This window comes from Hyaena hyaena, unplaced genomic scaffold (genome assembly GCF_003009895.1).
Source record: "Hyaena hyaena isolate Hyena2069 unplaced genomic scaffold, ASM300989v1 scaffold_181, whole genome shotgun sequence".
NCBI lineage: Eukaryota > Metazoa > Chordata > Mammalia > Carnivora > Hyaenidae > Hyaena > Hyaena hyaena.
In genome coordinates this window covers 2,374,794-2,391,873 of record NW_024080813.1, presented here as the reverse complement: position 1 = coordinate 2,391,873, position 17,080 = coordinate 2,374,794, and the positions used below count along the sequence as shown (strand labels likewise).

Below are 17,080 nucleotides of genomic sequence, written 5' to 3'. Positions count from 1 at the left end.
TTTTTTTTTTTTTTTTTGTGGAATTGTGAATGGGATCAGTTTCTTGATTTCTCTTTCTGTTGCCTCATTATTGGTGTATAAAAATGCAACTGATTTCTGTACATTGATTTTTGTACCCTGCAACTTGGCTGAATTCATGGATCAGTTCTAGTAGGCTTTTGGTTGAGTTTGTTGGGTCTTCTATGTAGATTATCATGTCGTCTGTGAAAAGTGCAAGTTTGACTTCTTTGCCAATTCTGATGCCTTTGATTTCCTTTTGTTGTCTGATGGCTGATGCTAGGACTTCCAGCACTATGTTAAACAACAGTGGTGAGAGTGGACATCCCTGTCGTGTTCCTGATTACTGGGGGAAAGCTCTCAGTTTTTCCCGGTTGAGGATAATATTAGCTGAGGGCTTCTCATGGATGGCTTTTATGATGTTTAGGTAAGTTCCTTCTATCCCGACTTTCTCGAGGGTCTTTGTTAAGAAGGGATGCTGTATTTTGTCAAATGCTTTCTTTCTGAATCTATTGACAGGATCATATGGTTTTAATATTTTCTATTGTTAATGTGATATATCATACTGATTGTTTTGCAACTATTGAACCAGCCCTGTAACCCAGGAATGAATCCCACTTGAGCATGGTGGATAATTCTCTTTATGTGCTGTTGAATTCGATTTGCAAGGATTTTGTTGAGGATTTTTGCATCTGTATGCATCAAGGATATTGGCCTGTAGATCTTTTTTTTTTTTTTTTTTCCCCCCTGTGTCTCTGTCTGGCTTGGGAATCAAAGTGGTGCTGGCTTTGTAAAATGAGTCCAGAAGTTTTCCTTCGATTTCTATTTTTTGGAATAGCTTGAGAAGAATGGGCATTTATTCTGTTTTGAATGTCTGGTAGAATTCCCCAGGGAAGCCATCTGGTCAGGGATCTTATTTGTTGGGAGATTCTTGATAACTGATTTAATTTCTTCACTAGTTATGGGTCTGTTCAGATTTTCTATCTCTTCCCATGTGAATTTTGGTAGTGAGTATGTGTTTAGGAATATGTCCATTTCTTCTAAGTTGGCCAATTTGTTGGCATATAATTTTTTCATAGTATTCCCTGATAATTGCTTGTATTTCTGAGGGGTTGGTTGTAATAAGTCCATTTTCATTCTTGACTTTGTATATTTGGGTGCTCTTTTCTTTTTGAAATGCCTGGCTAGAAGTTTGTCAATTTTGTTTATTTTTTCAAAGAACCAACTCTTGGTTTCATGGATCTGTTTAACTGGTTTTTGTTGTTGTTGTTGTTGTTGTTTCTATATTTCTGCTCTGATTTTTATTATTTCTCTTCTACTGGATTTGGGGTGCTCTTGTTGCTCTGCCTTTAGTTCCTTTAGGTGAGTTGTTAGATTTTGCACTTGCACTTTTTCTAATTTCTTGAAGTAGGCCTGGAGTGCAATGTACTTTCCTCTTAGAACTGCCTTTGCCGCATCCCATAGAGTTTGGATTTTTGTAATTTCATATTCATTTGTTTCCATATACTTTAAAATTTCTTCTCTAATTGCCTGATTGGCCCATTCGTTCTTTAGTAGGGTGTTCTTTAACCTTCATGTTTTTGGGGGTTTTCCAGACTTCTTCCTGTGGTTGATTTCAAGTTTCATAGCATTGTGGTCTGAAAGTGTGCATGGTATGATCTCAATTCTTCTATATTTATTGAGGACTGCTTTGTGTCCCAGTATGGGATCTATCTTGGAGAATGTGACATGCACACTTGAGAAGAAAGTGAATTCCATGGCCTCAGGATGTAGAGTTCTAGATATCTGTCAAATCCATCTGGTCCAATGTGTCCTTCAAGTCCATTGTTTCTTTAGTGATTTTCTGTTTAGTTGATCTATCCATTGCTGTAAGTGGAGTATTAAAGTCCCCTGCTATTAGCACATTCTAATCCATAAGATTGTTTCTATTTGTGATGGTTTTATATATTTAGGTGCTCCCATATTTGGTACATAGACATTTATAATTGTTAGCTCTTCCTGATGGATAGACCCTGTAATTATTAAATAAAGCCCTTCTTCATCCCTTGTTACTGCCTTTACTTTCAAGTCCAATTTGTCTGATATAAGTATAGCTACTCCAGCTTTCTTTTGACTTCCAGTAGCATGATATATATTTCTCCATCCCCTTACTTTCAATCTAAAGGTGTCCTCAGGTTTAAAATGAGTTTATTGTAGACAGCAAATAGATGGATTTTGTTTTTTTATCCATTCTTCTACCCTATGTCTTTTGATTGGAGCATTTAGACCATTTACATTCAGTGTTATTATTGAAATATGTGGGTTTAGAGTCATTGTGTTCTTTGTAGGATTCATGATTGTGGTGGTTTCTCTGGTCCCTTGTATTCCTTGCAACATTTCCCTCATAAAGACCCTCAGGATTTCTTGTAGGGCTGGTTTAGTGGTGACAAATTCTTTCCATTTTTGTTTATTTGGGAAGACTTTTATCTCTCCTATCCTGAATGACAGGCTTGCTGGATAGAGGATTCTTGGCTGCCTATTTTTTCTGTTCATCACATTGAAGATCTCCTGCCATTCCTTTCTGGCCTGCCAAGTTTCAGTAGACAGATCTGTAACTACTCTGATAGGTTTCCCTTTGTATGTTAGGGCCCTTTTCTCCCTAGCTGCTTTCAGAATTCTCTTTGTCCTTCTATTTTGCCAGTGTCACTATGATATGTCGTGCAAAAGATCGATTCAAGTTACTTCTGAGGGGGGTTCTCTGTGCCTCTTCGATTTCAATGTCTGTTTCCTTCCCCAGATTGTGGAAGTTCTCAGCTATAATTTGTTCAAGGACTCCTTCAGCGCCTTTCCCTCTCTCTTCCTCTTCTGGAATACCTATGATATGGCTATTCTGCTTGATTGTATCGCTGACCTCTCGAACCCTCCTTTGTGTTTATCTGGATCAGTTCATCTCTTTTTCTTGGCTTCCTCCTTTTCTATAATTATGACTTCTAATTCACCTATTCTCTCTGCCTCTTCAATCCGTGCGTTGGATGCCTCCATTTTATTATGCATCTCATTTATAGCATTTTTAAAATTCATCACCACTACTTTTAACTTCTGTAGTCTTTGTAGCAATAGTTTCTCTGATGTCTTCCATGCCTTTTTCAAGCCCAGTGATTAATTTAATGACTATTGGACTAAATTCCTGTTCAGTTCTGTTGCTTGTATCTGTTTAGAGCAGGTCTTTAGCTCTCACTTCCTGGAATTTCTTTGGAGGAGAGTTCTTCTGTTTCATCATGTTGGTGAGCTTTCTGTCTATTGTTAGTTTTGAAAGCTTGTACTGCACTCTGCACCTGTGAGTACTGCTGCATTAAAGAAGGCTGGTTGACTGTCCAGGGCCTGTCCATTCAGGAAGTGTTCTTTGAATGATGTCTCTCGATCTCTCTTGTTGAGACTGGTTATTTTATTTCCCTACACATAGTGGTATTTGGAACTCTCCACCATGTGTACTTTGGCTTGTTTCTTGAAGTAGCCCTGGAAAAGAAAACAGAGAAACAGGGAACAAAGGCACACAAACGCACAGACAAATCCAACAAACATGCAAACCGAAAGGGAAAAAGAAAAAGAAAAAAGGGGGAGGGGAGAGGAAAGAGGAAAAACAAATAATAAAAGGAAAAAGGAAAAAAGAAAAGAAAAAAAGCCCAAAGGTTAAGGGCAGTCTAAAAGCATAAAACCCGATTTCCCAGCTACAAATAAAGAGCAGGGTGTAAGCAGTGCTGATAGAAGAGCCTATACAAAGAGAGAAATGACAGGGCGGGGAGGAAGCAAAAATGGAAGAGAAATGACCAGGCAGAGAGACTAAGAGGCTTAATTCAGAGAAAGAAAGAGGAGAATATGGTAAGAGGCAAGGAGAAAGAAACAAAGATAATGTTACTTAGAGAAACTATATAGTCTGATTACTCCATAGAGAGAGAGAGAGAAAGGTAGCGGTGCAGGTGTGGAATATACTTCTGGAGAATGGAATAAGTGTGACTATTTAAGNGGGGGGGGGGGGAGAGAAAGAGAGAGAGAGACATGAAAGGTAGTGGTGGAGGTGTAGAATATACATCTAGAAGATGGACTGTTTAAGCAAATCAGTGACCAGAGTGTCCAGCAGAGGGGAAGGATATGAATGAGACAAGGGAAATTATATATATACAAAAAATATTTTATATATATATAAATATATAATATATACTTAAAATTTATAAAATTTTATATATTTATATATAAAATAAAATCTGAATAGAAAGAATTGATCTAGAACTAATCATGGCAGTGCATCCATGTTGGTCTTGGCCTGGGTTCCAGTAAAAACAAAAACAAAAACTCTCTAGCGGGGATGGGTGTGGTTTGGTGTAGGCAGGTCTTAGCCTCCACTGTGTCCCTTGGGCCTCTCCCCGAGGTCCTGCCTTGGTGGTTGTGGGGAGAAAAATGGTGGCACCCCAGTCTCCTCTTGAACCAAGCATTGCAACTCCCTCTTTTGGGTCCGATCTCCCTGTGCCATGGGCATAGCTCATGTGGACTGTGTTCTATGTCCCAAGCCAGGCCTTGTTTCCAGATCTTAGTCTGCGCTTCCCATTGATACCGCCCGAAATATAAACCCTCAGGCTGAGTGCCTCCGAGCAGTTCCAAGCTGGCCGCGTCCCCACTGGGGATCGAGCCCAACCAGAAGAGCAGTGGAGCAGCTTCAGGCGCGCAGCTTCCCCTCCAGGTTGAGCTGGCGAGCAGAGGAGCGGTTTCTCCAGGCATAGCCTGGGACCAGTGCATCCTGCTCAAGGTCAGCTGGACAGCTGGAAGCTGGATCCCTTTGTGTTCCAAGCTGAGGTTTTTCTCTTCTCCGGGGACAGGGACCGTTTCTTGAGCAGTTTCATCTGCTCTTTTTTTTTTCCTCTCAACTCACCATGGCTCCCCGTAAAGGGGGCTCTCTCCCCTCTGTCCGTGTCTCTGGTCCCGGCCTGTTTTTATATTCCCCAGTTCGCACTCACACTGCAAAGTTGTTTTCTCAGTGGACTCTGTCTCCTTTGCCTCCCAAACTCCCGGATTCTGTAAGGGTTCCTATGCCTTCAGGCCTTCTCCATTTCAGAGACGGGGGTGAGCGAAATGTATGGAGCTCCCTACTTCTCTGCCATCTTGCCTCCTCCAGGTGTTAGCTTTTAACATGTGTAGTTAGACCTCTCTTATGGAAAGACTGGATATTTGATTCTGCTATCTGTCTCTATATCATGCCTTGGGATGGTTAAGAACTGTTTCTATTACGGTCCTGTGAAACCCACAAACATAAGTCCTGATGGCTACCAGAGTCAGGCAACCAAGTGGTACCTCTCGTGAGTGGCAGCTATAATACCTGGGGTGCCAGATGTATGCACAAGCTTCTTGCTGGGAGATACAAGTTTTCTGGAGTGAGGCAGAGTGCAAAGATGGCACCTGCTGGCCTTCCCAGTCTCTGGAGAGTATCACGGTTAGCCCCTGGGTACATGTTAAATTGGAAGCCTGTGCCTCAGGCCATAGGTTTTAAGATCAGCAAATAGGCCTCTCCTGGAAGAACTGGGTGTTTAATTCTGCTTTTTCTGTGCTGGGCCCTGCGGGTGGAGGGATAGTCAAGATGAGTCCATGTTGTCATGAACTGTTTCTTAGCCTTGTGGGTCACATAGACCCAACCTCCACTGGATTTCAGTACTAGATGTTTTGAAGGCCCATCTTACAGGTGGAGATCTTAAAAGGGCAGGGCACCAGATAGAAGGTCTAAACCCTTCACTCTTTAGGGAGCAGCTTGTAAGTTGTGAATTCCTTCCCAGTTGTGTGATGTAGCACTGGGGGTGAAGTTCATGACAAGTCTGTGTCTCTGCCTCTCCTGCCAATTTTGAGATGTGGGTTTTTTTCATTCACCGCATGTGTAGGAGGCACTCAGCTAGTTTCTATATTTCTTTCAAAGGAAATTGTTCTGTATCTAGCTATAGATTTGGTACGTCCACAGGAAGAGAGGAGTTCAGGAGTCTCCCGTGTCACTATCTTGAACCAGAACTGTAAAAGCTTAACCTTTGTCCTCCTACCCATTATTTTCTCAAATCTTAATCCAAGACTTTATTTCTGTTTTCAGTGGAGTATCTCCCCTCTCAAAAAAACCTCCTTTCTGCCACAGGCATGTATATCTTTTGTTGAATTAGTGTTCTTATATTCTTCCTTTCTTAAATGTTTATTTTTGAGAGAGAAAGAGTGCAATTGGGAGAGGGGCGGAGGGAGAGGGATATACAGAATCCAAAGCAGGCTCCAGGCCCTGAGCTAGCTGTCAGCACAGAGCCTGATGCGGGGCTCAAACCCAGGAACCATGAAATCATGATCTGAGCCAATGCCGGACACTTAACCAACTGAACCACCCGGGTGCCCCAAGAACAGTCATTTCTCAATACGTCTGCTGAGCTCTTTGCCCCCAAAAAGTCCAGTAGGTGTGACCAACCCTGCTGGTTACCTGATAAAACCACTCTCCCTCTCTAGAGGTCCTGTGAAACCCACAAACATATACTCCTAGAATCCTGATTTGGTTTTCCATTCTTATCCTTCAGGAGAGAATGAATCCCTCTTTAGCTCCAGCTGGCTAAGTCATAACTTGTCTAAGACTTAGACTCTAAGTGATTGCTTCTGTATTCTAGCTGCACACTGAAATCATCTGGGAAGTTTTAAAAATGCCACCAATCCCACCTGGGGGCTCTCAGGCACCCTCAGGAGCAGTGGCTTGGCTGTCCTTTCCCTGGCAAGTGATTGGTTTTAGGTATGGTCATGTGATGCTTAACTGGTCAATGGAATCTGGGAAAGTTTTCTACATTAAAAAACCCAAAAGTGATGATTTGGGGGTATTCTTTTTATGTTTCTGGAGGTGGTTTTCTGCATGTGCTCCAAGGTGAAAAAGCTTTAATTTAGCAAGTGATCTGTGTATATTATCTCATTTGATCCTCATACTATCATCTGAGGTAATTAATAGCTTGATGTTGATGATGATTCTCATTTTACAGTCAGGGAAACTAAGCTTCACAGTTCAGTACTTTCTCCGCAGTGACAATAGGCAGTAGCAGCAAAGCCAGAATAAACCCAGCTCAGCCTAGTCCCAGAGACCATGATTTTCAACCCATTACCTGGGGTGTGCTGATAATCTGTCAAATACAAAACTAAAACAAACCCAAAATATTTTGATTAGTAAATGCTAAAAATATTTCTGATCTGTTTTCAGTATGCCCAATTGTAGGCTGTATGGGAACTCGCTGAATACTAACTTGGGAAGAGTTTTGCACCATCTATTCTTGTGAGCTTGAATGTGCCAGCTTCAGCAAGCCGCTAGAGGATGGAGTAAGTGCTTAAACCCAGTTTTTGGTGCTAAGAAGCACATTTCTCACCAACTTCCTAAACAGAGCTTTCTCTTAAACACATGTCTCCTCAGAGGAGATCTTTATGTTAGAGTTCTGCCTTGTTAGGTAGGATGCTTAACTCTTGTTCCTAGAAGGCAGATAAGCACTACGAGACACAAACCAATAAGTGTGAACTTCAGAGGTTTTCTAATGCCCCCAAGATGCCAGTGATGCAGACAGAAGTCTCAGAGGGCTACTTCCCATTATTTGTCTTAATGAGCCAGAGAGCCTCTACCATTTGCTGCCTCTCTTTGCCAGCTAAGCTGCAGTGCATTTTGTGCACACTTGCTGAGCGCCACCCCACCCCCCACCAATGCTGTGGACAGATTGATTACTGTGTGAAACAGCAGGAACCTGGGCATATAGCCAGTGGAAACATTATGGTAGGCCAACTCTAGGCCTGCCCCAGGGAGCCAGGAGAAACCGCACTATTATGGTGTGCTTGCTAAGCCCCTTCCAAACTGTGGCATGATAGTCTCTGAAGGTTGGCAGGACCTCTCTGTCCAGTCTGACCTCCTGTCCACCATCCCACCAAGGGCTGGACACAGTTTGAAGACAGACATCCTTTGATGGTAAACGTCCTCCCTCCCAAAGACGTTGATTGCACATTTGAGTACCTTTTGTGGAAAAAGTTGATTTTTATGTTAAGACAAATACTGTAAGCCCTGTTGCAGCCTGACATCCTCGTTCTAACCTTGGGGCTATAAATTACCAGGCTAGTCTCTATCAACATGGCAAGCATATCAGTGAGGAGAGAGCAGGTTATAGTACAGTGATGAAAAACTGCCATAATCTTGGTGACATTAAATAGTAGTAAAAATAACTATTCCCTGCCCATGCAAGGTGTCATCAAAGGTTGGCTGAGGGTTTGGGTCCTGTTAATCACTTAGGACACAGGCTCAACATAGCCATTCACTGGAGGAAAGAGTCTGGTTTGCTGGAAGGAAAAGACAGTTTCTCGGCAGCACTCAACCGTTGTACTCTGCAAATGTTGTATGTCATTCTGCTCTTGTTGGCCAGAACCGTTGATGTGGCCTCCCCTGTCCATATAGCGAAACTCCCATTATATGCTCAGGAGGTGGAGAGCTGGAAATAAGCAGAGAGTAGTCGTAATGATCACCACAATGGTTTCTCGTGTATTTGAAGGTAGTTAGGACACTCTCTGCCTTTCTCCTCAGGCTCCCCCTTCCAGTGGACATCACTACTGTGTTCCATGCTTTTTGCTCCCTCCTCACTCAATTGGCATTCCTATCAACATGGTTGAGCTTTGTATCTCCCCATGCTGGTGTCTAGAGCTGAGTCTGGTTTTCCAGGCACAGTCTAATCTTGGCAGAGTTCAGGGGGTTTATCATTTCCCCCATCTGAGACCCCGCAGCTAGACCTTTGGAGCATAAGATTGCATTTTTACTTTTGTGGCAATCATAGTACTCTGCTGTTGTATATTCACTGGACTGTAAGCTCCAGGATGGTGGGGACTGACTCTACTTGTATTGTATCAACAGTATAATATTTATTGTATTGTTGATACAATAAATCAAACTTTGTTGAATAGATTGAATTTATTATTTTCCTCTATTTTTTTTTTCTTCTATTCTCAAGTCCTAACTCCATCTTGTCCTGACATAATTAGCTTTTTCAGACTCCAGTACAGGCTATATTTATTTTTTACATTAGTTCCAGCATATAGCTGTGAAAGAATATTGTAGGAGTCAAAAAGATGTGTATGATACCTACCTCTGATTCTAGCAGTCAGTACCACATATTTCTTAAGCACCTACAATGTGCCAGGTGCCCTGGATAGAATTATGAGGAAGACCAGAGGTCACCATTCCACCAAGTAGGTTAATTCAGGCAAACAATATAACCACTCTAGTACATTCCATGAATACAAGGATCTTTGGGTATGTTTTTCACTAGTTTTCCCAGCAACAAGGCCATGCCTGGCATATAGTCAGTGCTCAAATAAATATTAGTTGAATAAGTAAATGGATCTCTAAGCTTTAGTTTGCTCTTTGATATCAGAATCTGCTAGGAGGGCATGTATAGTTTGAAAACTTAGTAGCTTTTTGTCCCATAATCTAATATTTGTATTTCATCATGATGTTGTTTGTTTGATAAAAGATGTGAAATTTGTTATTACTTCCAAAGGAGTAGAGGTTATCTAAGGTTGTAGAACACTACTCCAGATTAGTATCAATCTATTATCACACTGAGGTTACCAGTGTTCATTTACTCCATCTTGGCACAGGTTACTGAGATTGTCACATACATTACTGAAGCTCAAGTATGTGAAACCTATTCTATGCTTCTGATCAACTAGTTTAGAAACTATCCACAAAAATGGGATTATTAGATTCTCCAGACTTATTTTTATGAGCTCCTCTACAGTCCTGTGGATGTGTACTCCTTTTGGTGGTCATAAATGACTGCCTGAATGATTATGTTCTACAGTTTTAACTGTACTTACCTGAATGCTTTATATAATCTCTTAACTTTGGGCTAAAATTCATTTTATCAATGACTTATCTTTTTATCTATGATTTTTGTAATCTTTTTATCTTGAAAAATCACTTTCCACAAGTAAAAAAAAAAAAGTAGAAGAGCTGAGAAATCTTCTTTCATTGTGCTGTTACCAGTTTCTAGAAGGAGGCTTATCTTCTGGATCTTGTGCTGATCTTTAGAAAGCCATTTTTCCTGTCCATGTATGAATAAGTATGAGAAACTGGTATGTGATTCTAGGGGCAAGTGATCTGTAGGAGCCTAAAGGGAATTTGGGAGAGGGTGTATGGGTGTGCTAGGGTGTGAAAGTGGCACAGAGATGGACAGGGAGGCAATCTGAGTGATGGAGTTTGGTGTGAGGCAAGAGAAATGTGGCGCTGAACTCCACTGGTAGAGGCTGATCAACCATATCCCTCTGCTCAACCTTTAGTCTTGAGAACACAAGTACTTGAGGTATCCTCTAGATTATGACTGGCCCTTTCAGATCAAATAACTAATTTGAAATGTCTCCAGAGAAAATTCCTGTCTCAATCTCTGCAACCCACTTGAATGTTTGACTATACTCAGTGCCTACACAATCTTCACTCTGTCTAGCTGGAATTCTTCTAGCTATGGTCCAAGCCCTTAAAAGAATGAAACCTCTGTGGCATTACGACTGCCTTGGTGGCATGAGAAAGGCAGCCCGGGGTGGTGTGGAAGGGTATTGTATGAGGACAGGGCTGTATTGCCCAGTTTCTAATAAGAATACACAGGACTTCGGGTTTCTCATTATATTAGAAATCATCTTGACAGCTCTCTTAATGCAGGAAGACAAATCCCTTGGTTCTAGTGGCTTCAAACCCTAAGGGATGCCAGGGTCCAGGGAACATCTTGAGCATACCTCCTCTTTTCTCTGAACTGGTCCACAGGTGTGTTGAGTGTCTAGAGGGTGACCAGCTGGTACTGGTGTTGGGCTATGGTCTCTGTTATCTGGTCAGAAGGGAGTTAAATGTGCCTTCAGGTTAAATCTGGGAGAACAAAAGAATTCCTGAAAGGCTCGAGGGAAAAGCTACTTGAAGGAAAAGGATGGATATATCTTAGCCTCTGTTTTGAGGGTGCAGCACAGTTTCAAGTGTGATCCTGCATGCTAATCAGGGCAGGATGAAATCAAAACAGCCTAAAAGAAGTTTTTAAAAGAGTCTCCTGAGAAATCTCTGCAGCCAGTGAGTCAGAAAAGTAAAACCCCTCCAACTTAGAGGTGGCCCAGCATCCCTGTCAAGGTGGGGGGCAGGGGGGTTGGGCTGCATGAAGAACATCGGTGTCCCATTCTGCCCATTTTGTGGTAGACCCCCCATGCAACCTTCCTTTGGTCTTTTGGAACAGCTGACAATAATTGCTAATATTGACTGAGCATGTTGTAGGTCCTGGTCCTGCGTTAAGTCCTTGACATAGATATATCACCGCTAATTTCTGCAGTCAGAATTCAAGGCAGGCATGTGTTACTTACTCTTCCATTTCACAAACGAGAACACGGAGACCTCCGGAAAATCCTCTGGCAAATCCAGTGCAGAGGTCTGCTCTGTACTTAGGTCAGTACCGTGAACCCCTGGGAGTAGGCAGGATTGCTCTCTGAGGATCCCTGTGCCAGGCAAGAGCTGACAGCGTGATGCTAAAGATGCAGAAATGCATGGGAGAAATACAAAGGTAAAGGCCGTTGCTGGGCTCTCAAAGAAATGTGCAAATCAGGGGTGCCTGGGTGGCTCAGTCGGTTAAGGGTCCGACTTTCGCTTAGGTCATGATCTCGCGGTTCGTGGGTTCGAGCCCCGCGTCGGGCTCTGTGCTGACTGCCAGCTCAGAGCCTGGAGCCTGGTTCAGTCTGTGACTCCCTCTCTCTCTGACCCTTCCCTGCTCACGTTGTCTCTCTCTCTCTCTCTCCTAGAAATAAATAAAACATTAAAAAAAAAAAAAAGATGTGCAAATCAATTTTCTGTAGTCTTGGTGGTTGTCGAACTCTGAAAAAAATCAAATGCTAGAGGAAGGGAGAGTGCGCAGAACTGATTTTCTCCCTAGGGTGAGCCAGGAAGGGGGCAGGAGAGAGGAAGAACACCTGACGGGAGAGGATGTGATGGGGAAGGGGGGCTGGGGCAGGAGGAAGCTGAGGGTGGCAATCGTAGTTTTGGTTCTGTTTGAGCACAGGAAGGAAGGGAGACTGCAAAGCTCCCTCCATAGCTGCACTCTGGTCCACTGTGTCCAGCCTGCAACTCTGTTCAGAAGAACATGTGACCACAGGGTTCATTTCTACTGCAAACGCTCAGGCTGTACCTGAGTCTTAGCCTCAGATGATGTAACATAAGGTATAGGACCCACCGACTCGCCACCAAGGGCATTTTCATTTTAAGTCAATACAGCCCGATTAAGCAATCAGGGTGACCAAATCTGGGAATAAAGATTACCAAGTTTTATGGTGTTGACCCATAGTAGGGGCAAGGCCAAATCATCTGTGGCTGACACATTTTCAAGGCAACATACACTCAATTAAGATCAATAAATGATAACTTTTTTTCTTTGCCACTAAGTTCTATCAGCTCTGTAGCAGTAGCAGCTGCCAAGGTAGGTCCCACTCTACAAGCCTTCTTAGTGCTGCCATGGCGGGGGGGGGGGGGGGGGGGGGGGGGAGGGGGATGAGGGGGTAGGGGGTGGCAGTGGGGGCGAGATGTTACTGAAACAAGAGAGGTGCCTCTGGGGTAGAGGAAAGGCGGTAAGGAAAGCACTAGAAGCCCCACCAAGGGTCAGAGGTTCCCTAGAGGTTCAGATGCGGTTTATAAGGTTCAGTATGACTCAGACTATTTCCTCCTTCGCAGGGAGGCCCAACCCAGACCCTGATTGCATCACCCTGGCCTGCCCCAGTCCCTGTGAGGGGGGATTAGCGGTTCCAGGCCCTTTACATGCAAATCATACAATCTCCCTGCTGATAAGTGGTTCTGCAGACAGGATGACTAATATTGTCCTGCCCAGCTGGCATTTTATCTAGGGCTCCCTGCTAATTCTGGTTTACACCTTATTTTCAAAACCTCAAAAAGTAGGAAAATTAAAATTGTGCTTAACATAAGACATTGACCAGTTTGACTAAAACTAGGGATGCTTTAGCTGTGGGACTTGGGACAAATTCCCTAATCTCTCTCTGCCTCAATTTCCCTAGTTGTACCATACAGAGTGCCCAACCGCTTGGGCTACTGAATGAGTGAATGCACTTAAAGTTCTTGGAACAGGGCCTCACGCAGAATAAATAGGAACTAAACGTTAGTCCTTATTAAGCAAAAACATCTTCTGCAGTCAAAGCTGATCAACATCTCAAAGCAAATGCTTGTAGTTCATCTACTTTTATTTTTTTAATGTTTTTATTTCTCAGAGAGAGAGAGAGAGAGAGAAACAGTGTGAGCAGGGGAGGGTCAGAGAGAGAGGGGGACACAGAATCAGAAACAGGCTCCAGGCTCTGAGCTGTCAGCACAGAGCCTGATGCAGGGCTCAAACCCATGAACCATGAGATCATGACCTGAGCCGAAATTGGACGTGTAACCACCTGAGCCACCCAGGTGCCCCATTCATCTCCTTTTAAAGACTCAAGGCCACATGTCTACTTCAACGGGGACTAGCTTGGGAAAGTAGCACAGATGGACATGGGGATGAGGACAAGCTGGGGAGGACAGGAGGGTGATAAGGCCTGAGGGGAAGATTTCTTATCCAATAGGCAAGATGGTAACTGGAGGGAAGGGTAAATGTAACCTTGTCTTGACCTCCATGCTATCAGCTGAGCTGGGGGAACCTGGCATTGCCAGCAGACTCAGCATCTGCTGATCAAGTGGCTTGTGTCCAGTCTATTGCAGGAAGTATGGGCGGGTGACCGTGTGACAAGATCTAGGAGAACAAATTAACATGTGAAGGGGAGCCCTAACCCTGGACTTGCAGCCTCCTGGTGTTTTAGGTAAATATACTGAAACTCTTCTCTCCCAGAAAAGAGGGAGGAGGAGAAGCACTGGTAATCCTCTGATAGCATGAAGGTTGATATTCCATGGGGAGGCCTGGAATTAAAAGAATGGACTTAAACAAAACTAGGGGAATACAGGTAGCAGTGTGACTAGATTATGAAGAAAAGAGCTGCTGAGTTGATTAGAGTCACTAAAGAGGACAATCTGGGTCCTGGGTGGGGCTATAATGGATTTTGCAAACATGGGAGGCGTACTTTATTGTTGATTTACTCCACACCGATAAAAGATTATGTCCAGTGGCTCATCAGTGCCACACCGTACTAGAAGATTGAGCTGCAGTGTAGCCATGAAAGTTGCAGCTCATTCCCCTACCCCTGCAAATAGAAAAATCCCTCCCTTTCCCTTAGTCTGTTGGATTAGAACTTGATTTATTTAGACTGTAGACTAGAGGCATTCCTTGCCAATTCTGAAACCTTTGGGAAACCAACTAAACTTCTCTGAGCTTTTCTCTTCTCATTTATAAAACGTGCCATGGAATTCACATGGGAAACCGTGGTAGAATGACCTGAAGACGCAGTGAGATTATGTAAGTTGAGTGTGCCTATGAACTGCTCAGTGCTAAACAAAAGCAAAGGGAGGCTTCTAGTGACTCTGTTGATTCAAAAGTCTTTTTTTTTAGCTTGCAATACAAAAAGCTCAGGACAGATTTTCAATATTGGCTAGCTCCCCCTTATCTGCTCTGAAATTCCTCATCCTGTTTGTAGAGGGAGGCCACGTTCTGGGCCATTTGATGTGCGCCCCTCCATCTCTTTCTTCCTTGCTATACTTTCCAGATGGCATAATCTATAAGCTAGAAGAGGGCCATTGAACTTGCACTAAACTTTATTTCTCATTCCCATAAACATTAGGCCTAAGCACTGAGATGTTGCAATAATGCTTAGCAGGTATTACCCTGATTCAGAACAGAAGCTTTGGTCAGTAATAGCGTATGCCCACTTCAGGGACACATAAGTTATACTAACCTTTCAGGTATTAGCTTTAAAGACCCTTTCCATACTGCTCAGAACTTTTAATTAAGGTATTTCCTCTCCTAGTGGCCATGGGACAAATCCTTCTAGACCAAAAGTTTCCTTTTGCTACAAAATGCATTTATTTCCAGACAGACAAAATTCTCCAACTGCATATACAGAGTACATAAGGTCCTTTTTTTTTTTTTTGATAAACGTCCTTTTTATAAGAGCCATTTCTAATTAATAAAATGCATACCAAATACTTTTGTCTCTTAAAATATAACTTAAATAACCTGCTAAGGTAGGAGTCCTAAGTCTGGTCGTTGACATGAGTGGTGTACGATTCTTCACTGAGTTCAGAGCCGTATCAACACATTGTCCCCAGTAAGATTTCACAAGTCAGCAGACAGCAAGGACGTCTGCCTCACCTGCTGGTGGTGGGGGATGTAGATAGTTGCTGTGGTGGCAGTGAGCCCTCTTACGTGGAAAAAGTTATGTGCAGACAAAGAAGCATGATCTATGCAATGTGGAGGTGGCATTTCACAGAATGCAAACAACATTCAGGTAAAGAAGTGGACTGAAGAAAGAAAGTTCAGGGAACACAAGTAGGTTTACTGTAGCAAGTGTCCTGGGCACTGTCTCACTGGGCACTCAATAAATATCCATTAAAGTAAATATAAGACCAGAAGCTGGAATGGTTATCTTGGTGTTTTCAACATACGTTTTCAAGATAGGGCTTTAAGTTGGATGCTCTTCTGTTTCCTCAGAGAATAATATTCTCTTTGGAAAGCCATGCATTTCCTTATCTTCAAATTTTTGATTAGCATTTACAGACTTGCTGGCACACTGCTAGTATTAGGGGCTCCTGGGCTTAATGGAGAGCACAGAGTGGGCCACAGGAAGTCTTGATTGGTCTTTTGCAGTAAAAAGCTGCTGTGGCTCAATTTCTAGGATCCAGTTGCTTCTCCATGCCTTCTCTTCTGTTGGTTCCTTTTAATATCCCAAGCCCAAAATAGCCTTGGAAACTCAAAGGTTGAGCAGTATCTTTCTTCATGAAATCTCATTCCAGTACCATGGCTTCCTCAGGATGTGAAAGAGTTGAAGCTCTGTCCTTCAGAGTCTTCCACCTGCTCTCTGAAGGTAAGGTTCTTGTTCTAAGGCTGACACAAGGGAATGCCCCATGAAGGAAATTCCTGGGAAATCTGTATCCCCTTGGGATTCATTCCCCATAAGGCTAAGGTTGCAATTCTGGAGACATAAAGGAAAAGTTTCTAAATTCATCCTGGTTAATCATAGGAAGATGTCCCTCGTCAATTGGGGTTAATACTGGCTCTTCCTTAATGAAGTCAGGGTCAAAATTACTGACATCTTCTCGGGATTTCTGTGAAAAGGAAACAAGTTATCATTCTTTTAGGCATGCGAGACTTCCTCATCTTCCCTGGGCCTGAGCCTATTCCAGGGAGGTCAGAGAATGGTGCTGCAACTCTTTCAGTAGCATTATTTACAGTGCTAACAATTATGGCTAAAGAGCACGATATTTTCTGTGGCACTGGGTATGGTATAGCATTCGGTAACCACTAGTTCACCCACCCCAAGAAAATCTTGCTGAGCAGATTGGCCTCAGGCTCAGGGGCAAAGCAGTTAATTTGGTCACCTGATCCAGTGGTCTCCATCACCCTTTATTCTGTATTTCACCAATGTGCTGCTTCTCAACAGGCCTTCCTGAGGGACATGCATGCTTGGTTGTCAACAGAGTGTAAGTTCACACTACCTATTGTTTATACACAGGGCCTTAGGTGTGAAGAGATTTTCTTGAAAGACAAGGAAGTGCGGAGTTTAGGAAACCACTGCCTCTCACTTTACTCACCAGTTGGATCCATGATGCCCTGCTGGCAAAGCCTTCCCTCATCCCCATGGAGCTGGCATGGAGAGGCCCTTTAAAGGAAGTAGTTTTATGGCTGGGTATCTGCCGTTCAATCTTAGGGACTGTTACTGATTAAGCTGGCTGTGCATCTAGAAATGTTGATTATTTTACATCTTTATAAACCAAGGCTGAAAACATAAATGCTGCCTTTCTCTTCTATCTCTTGACCCACAGATGAGAAAGTGCTTAGTTCTCCAACCAAGAGCTAGACCACCCTCCGGAACGCTACCCGGCTTGGTTGCCTTGCTTGGGAAGGTACCCCTGGTGCTGCCAGCATTTCTCCAG

At 43.1% G+C, this 17,080-nt stretch overlaps 1 protein-coding gene across 1 annotated transcript in view; it reads right to left on the bottom strand.

Moving 5' to 3' along the window:
* Positions 1–14,987: 14,987 nt before the first annotated feature.
* PRKCH (protein kinase C eta) overlaps positions 14,988–17,080 on the bottom strand; it is a 234,948-nt gene continuing 232,855 nt past the window's right edge. Inside the window, exon 14 of the mRNA XM_039240767.1 lies at positions 14,988–16,252. Coding sequence (XP_039096698.1) covers positions 16,106–16,252 — 147 coding nt within the window. The 3' untranslated portion in view covers positions 14,988–16,105. The remainder of the gene's footprint in view (positions 16,253–17,080) is intronic.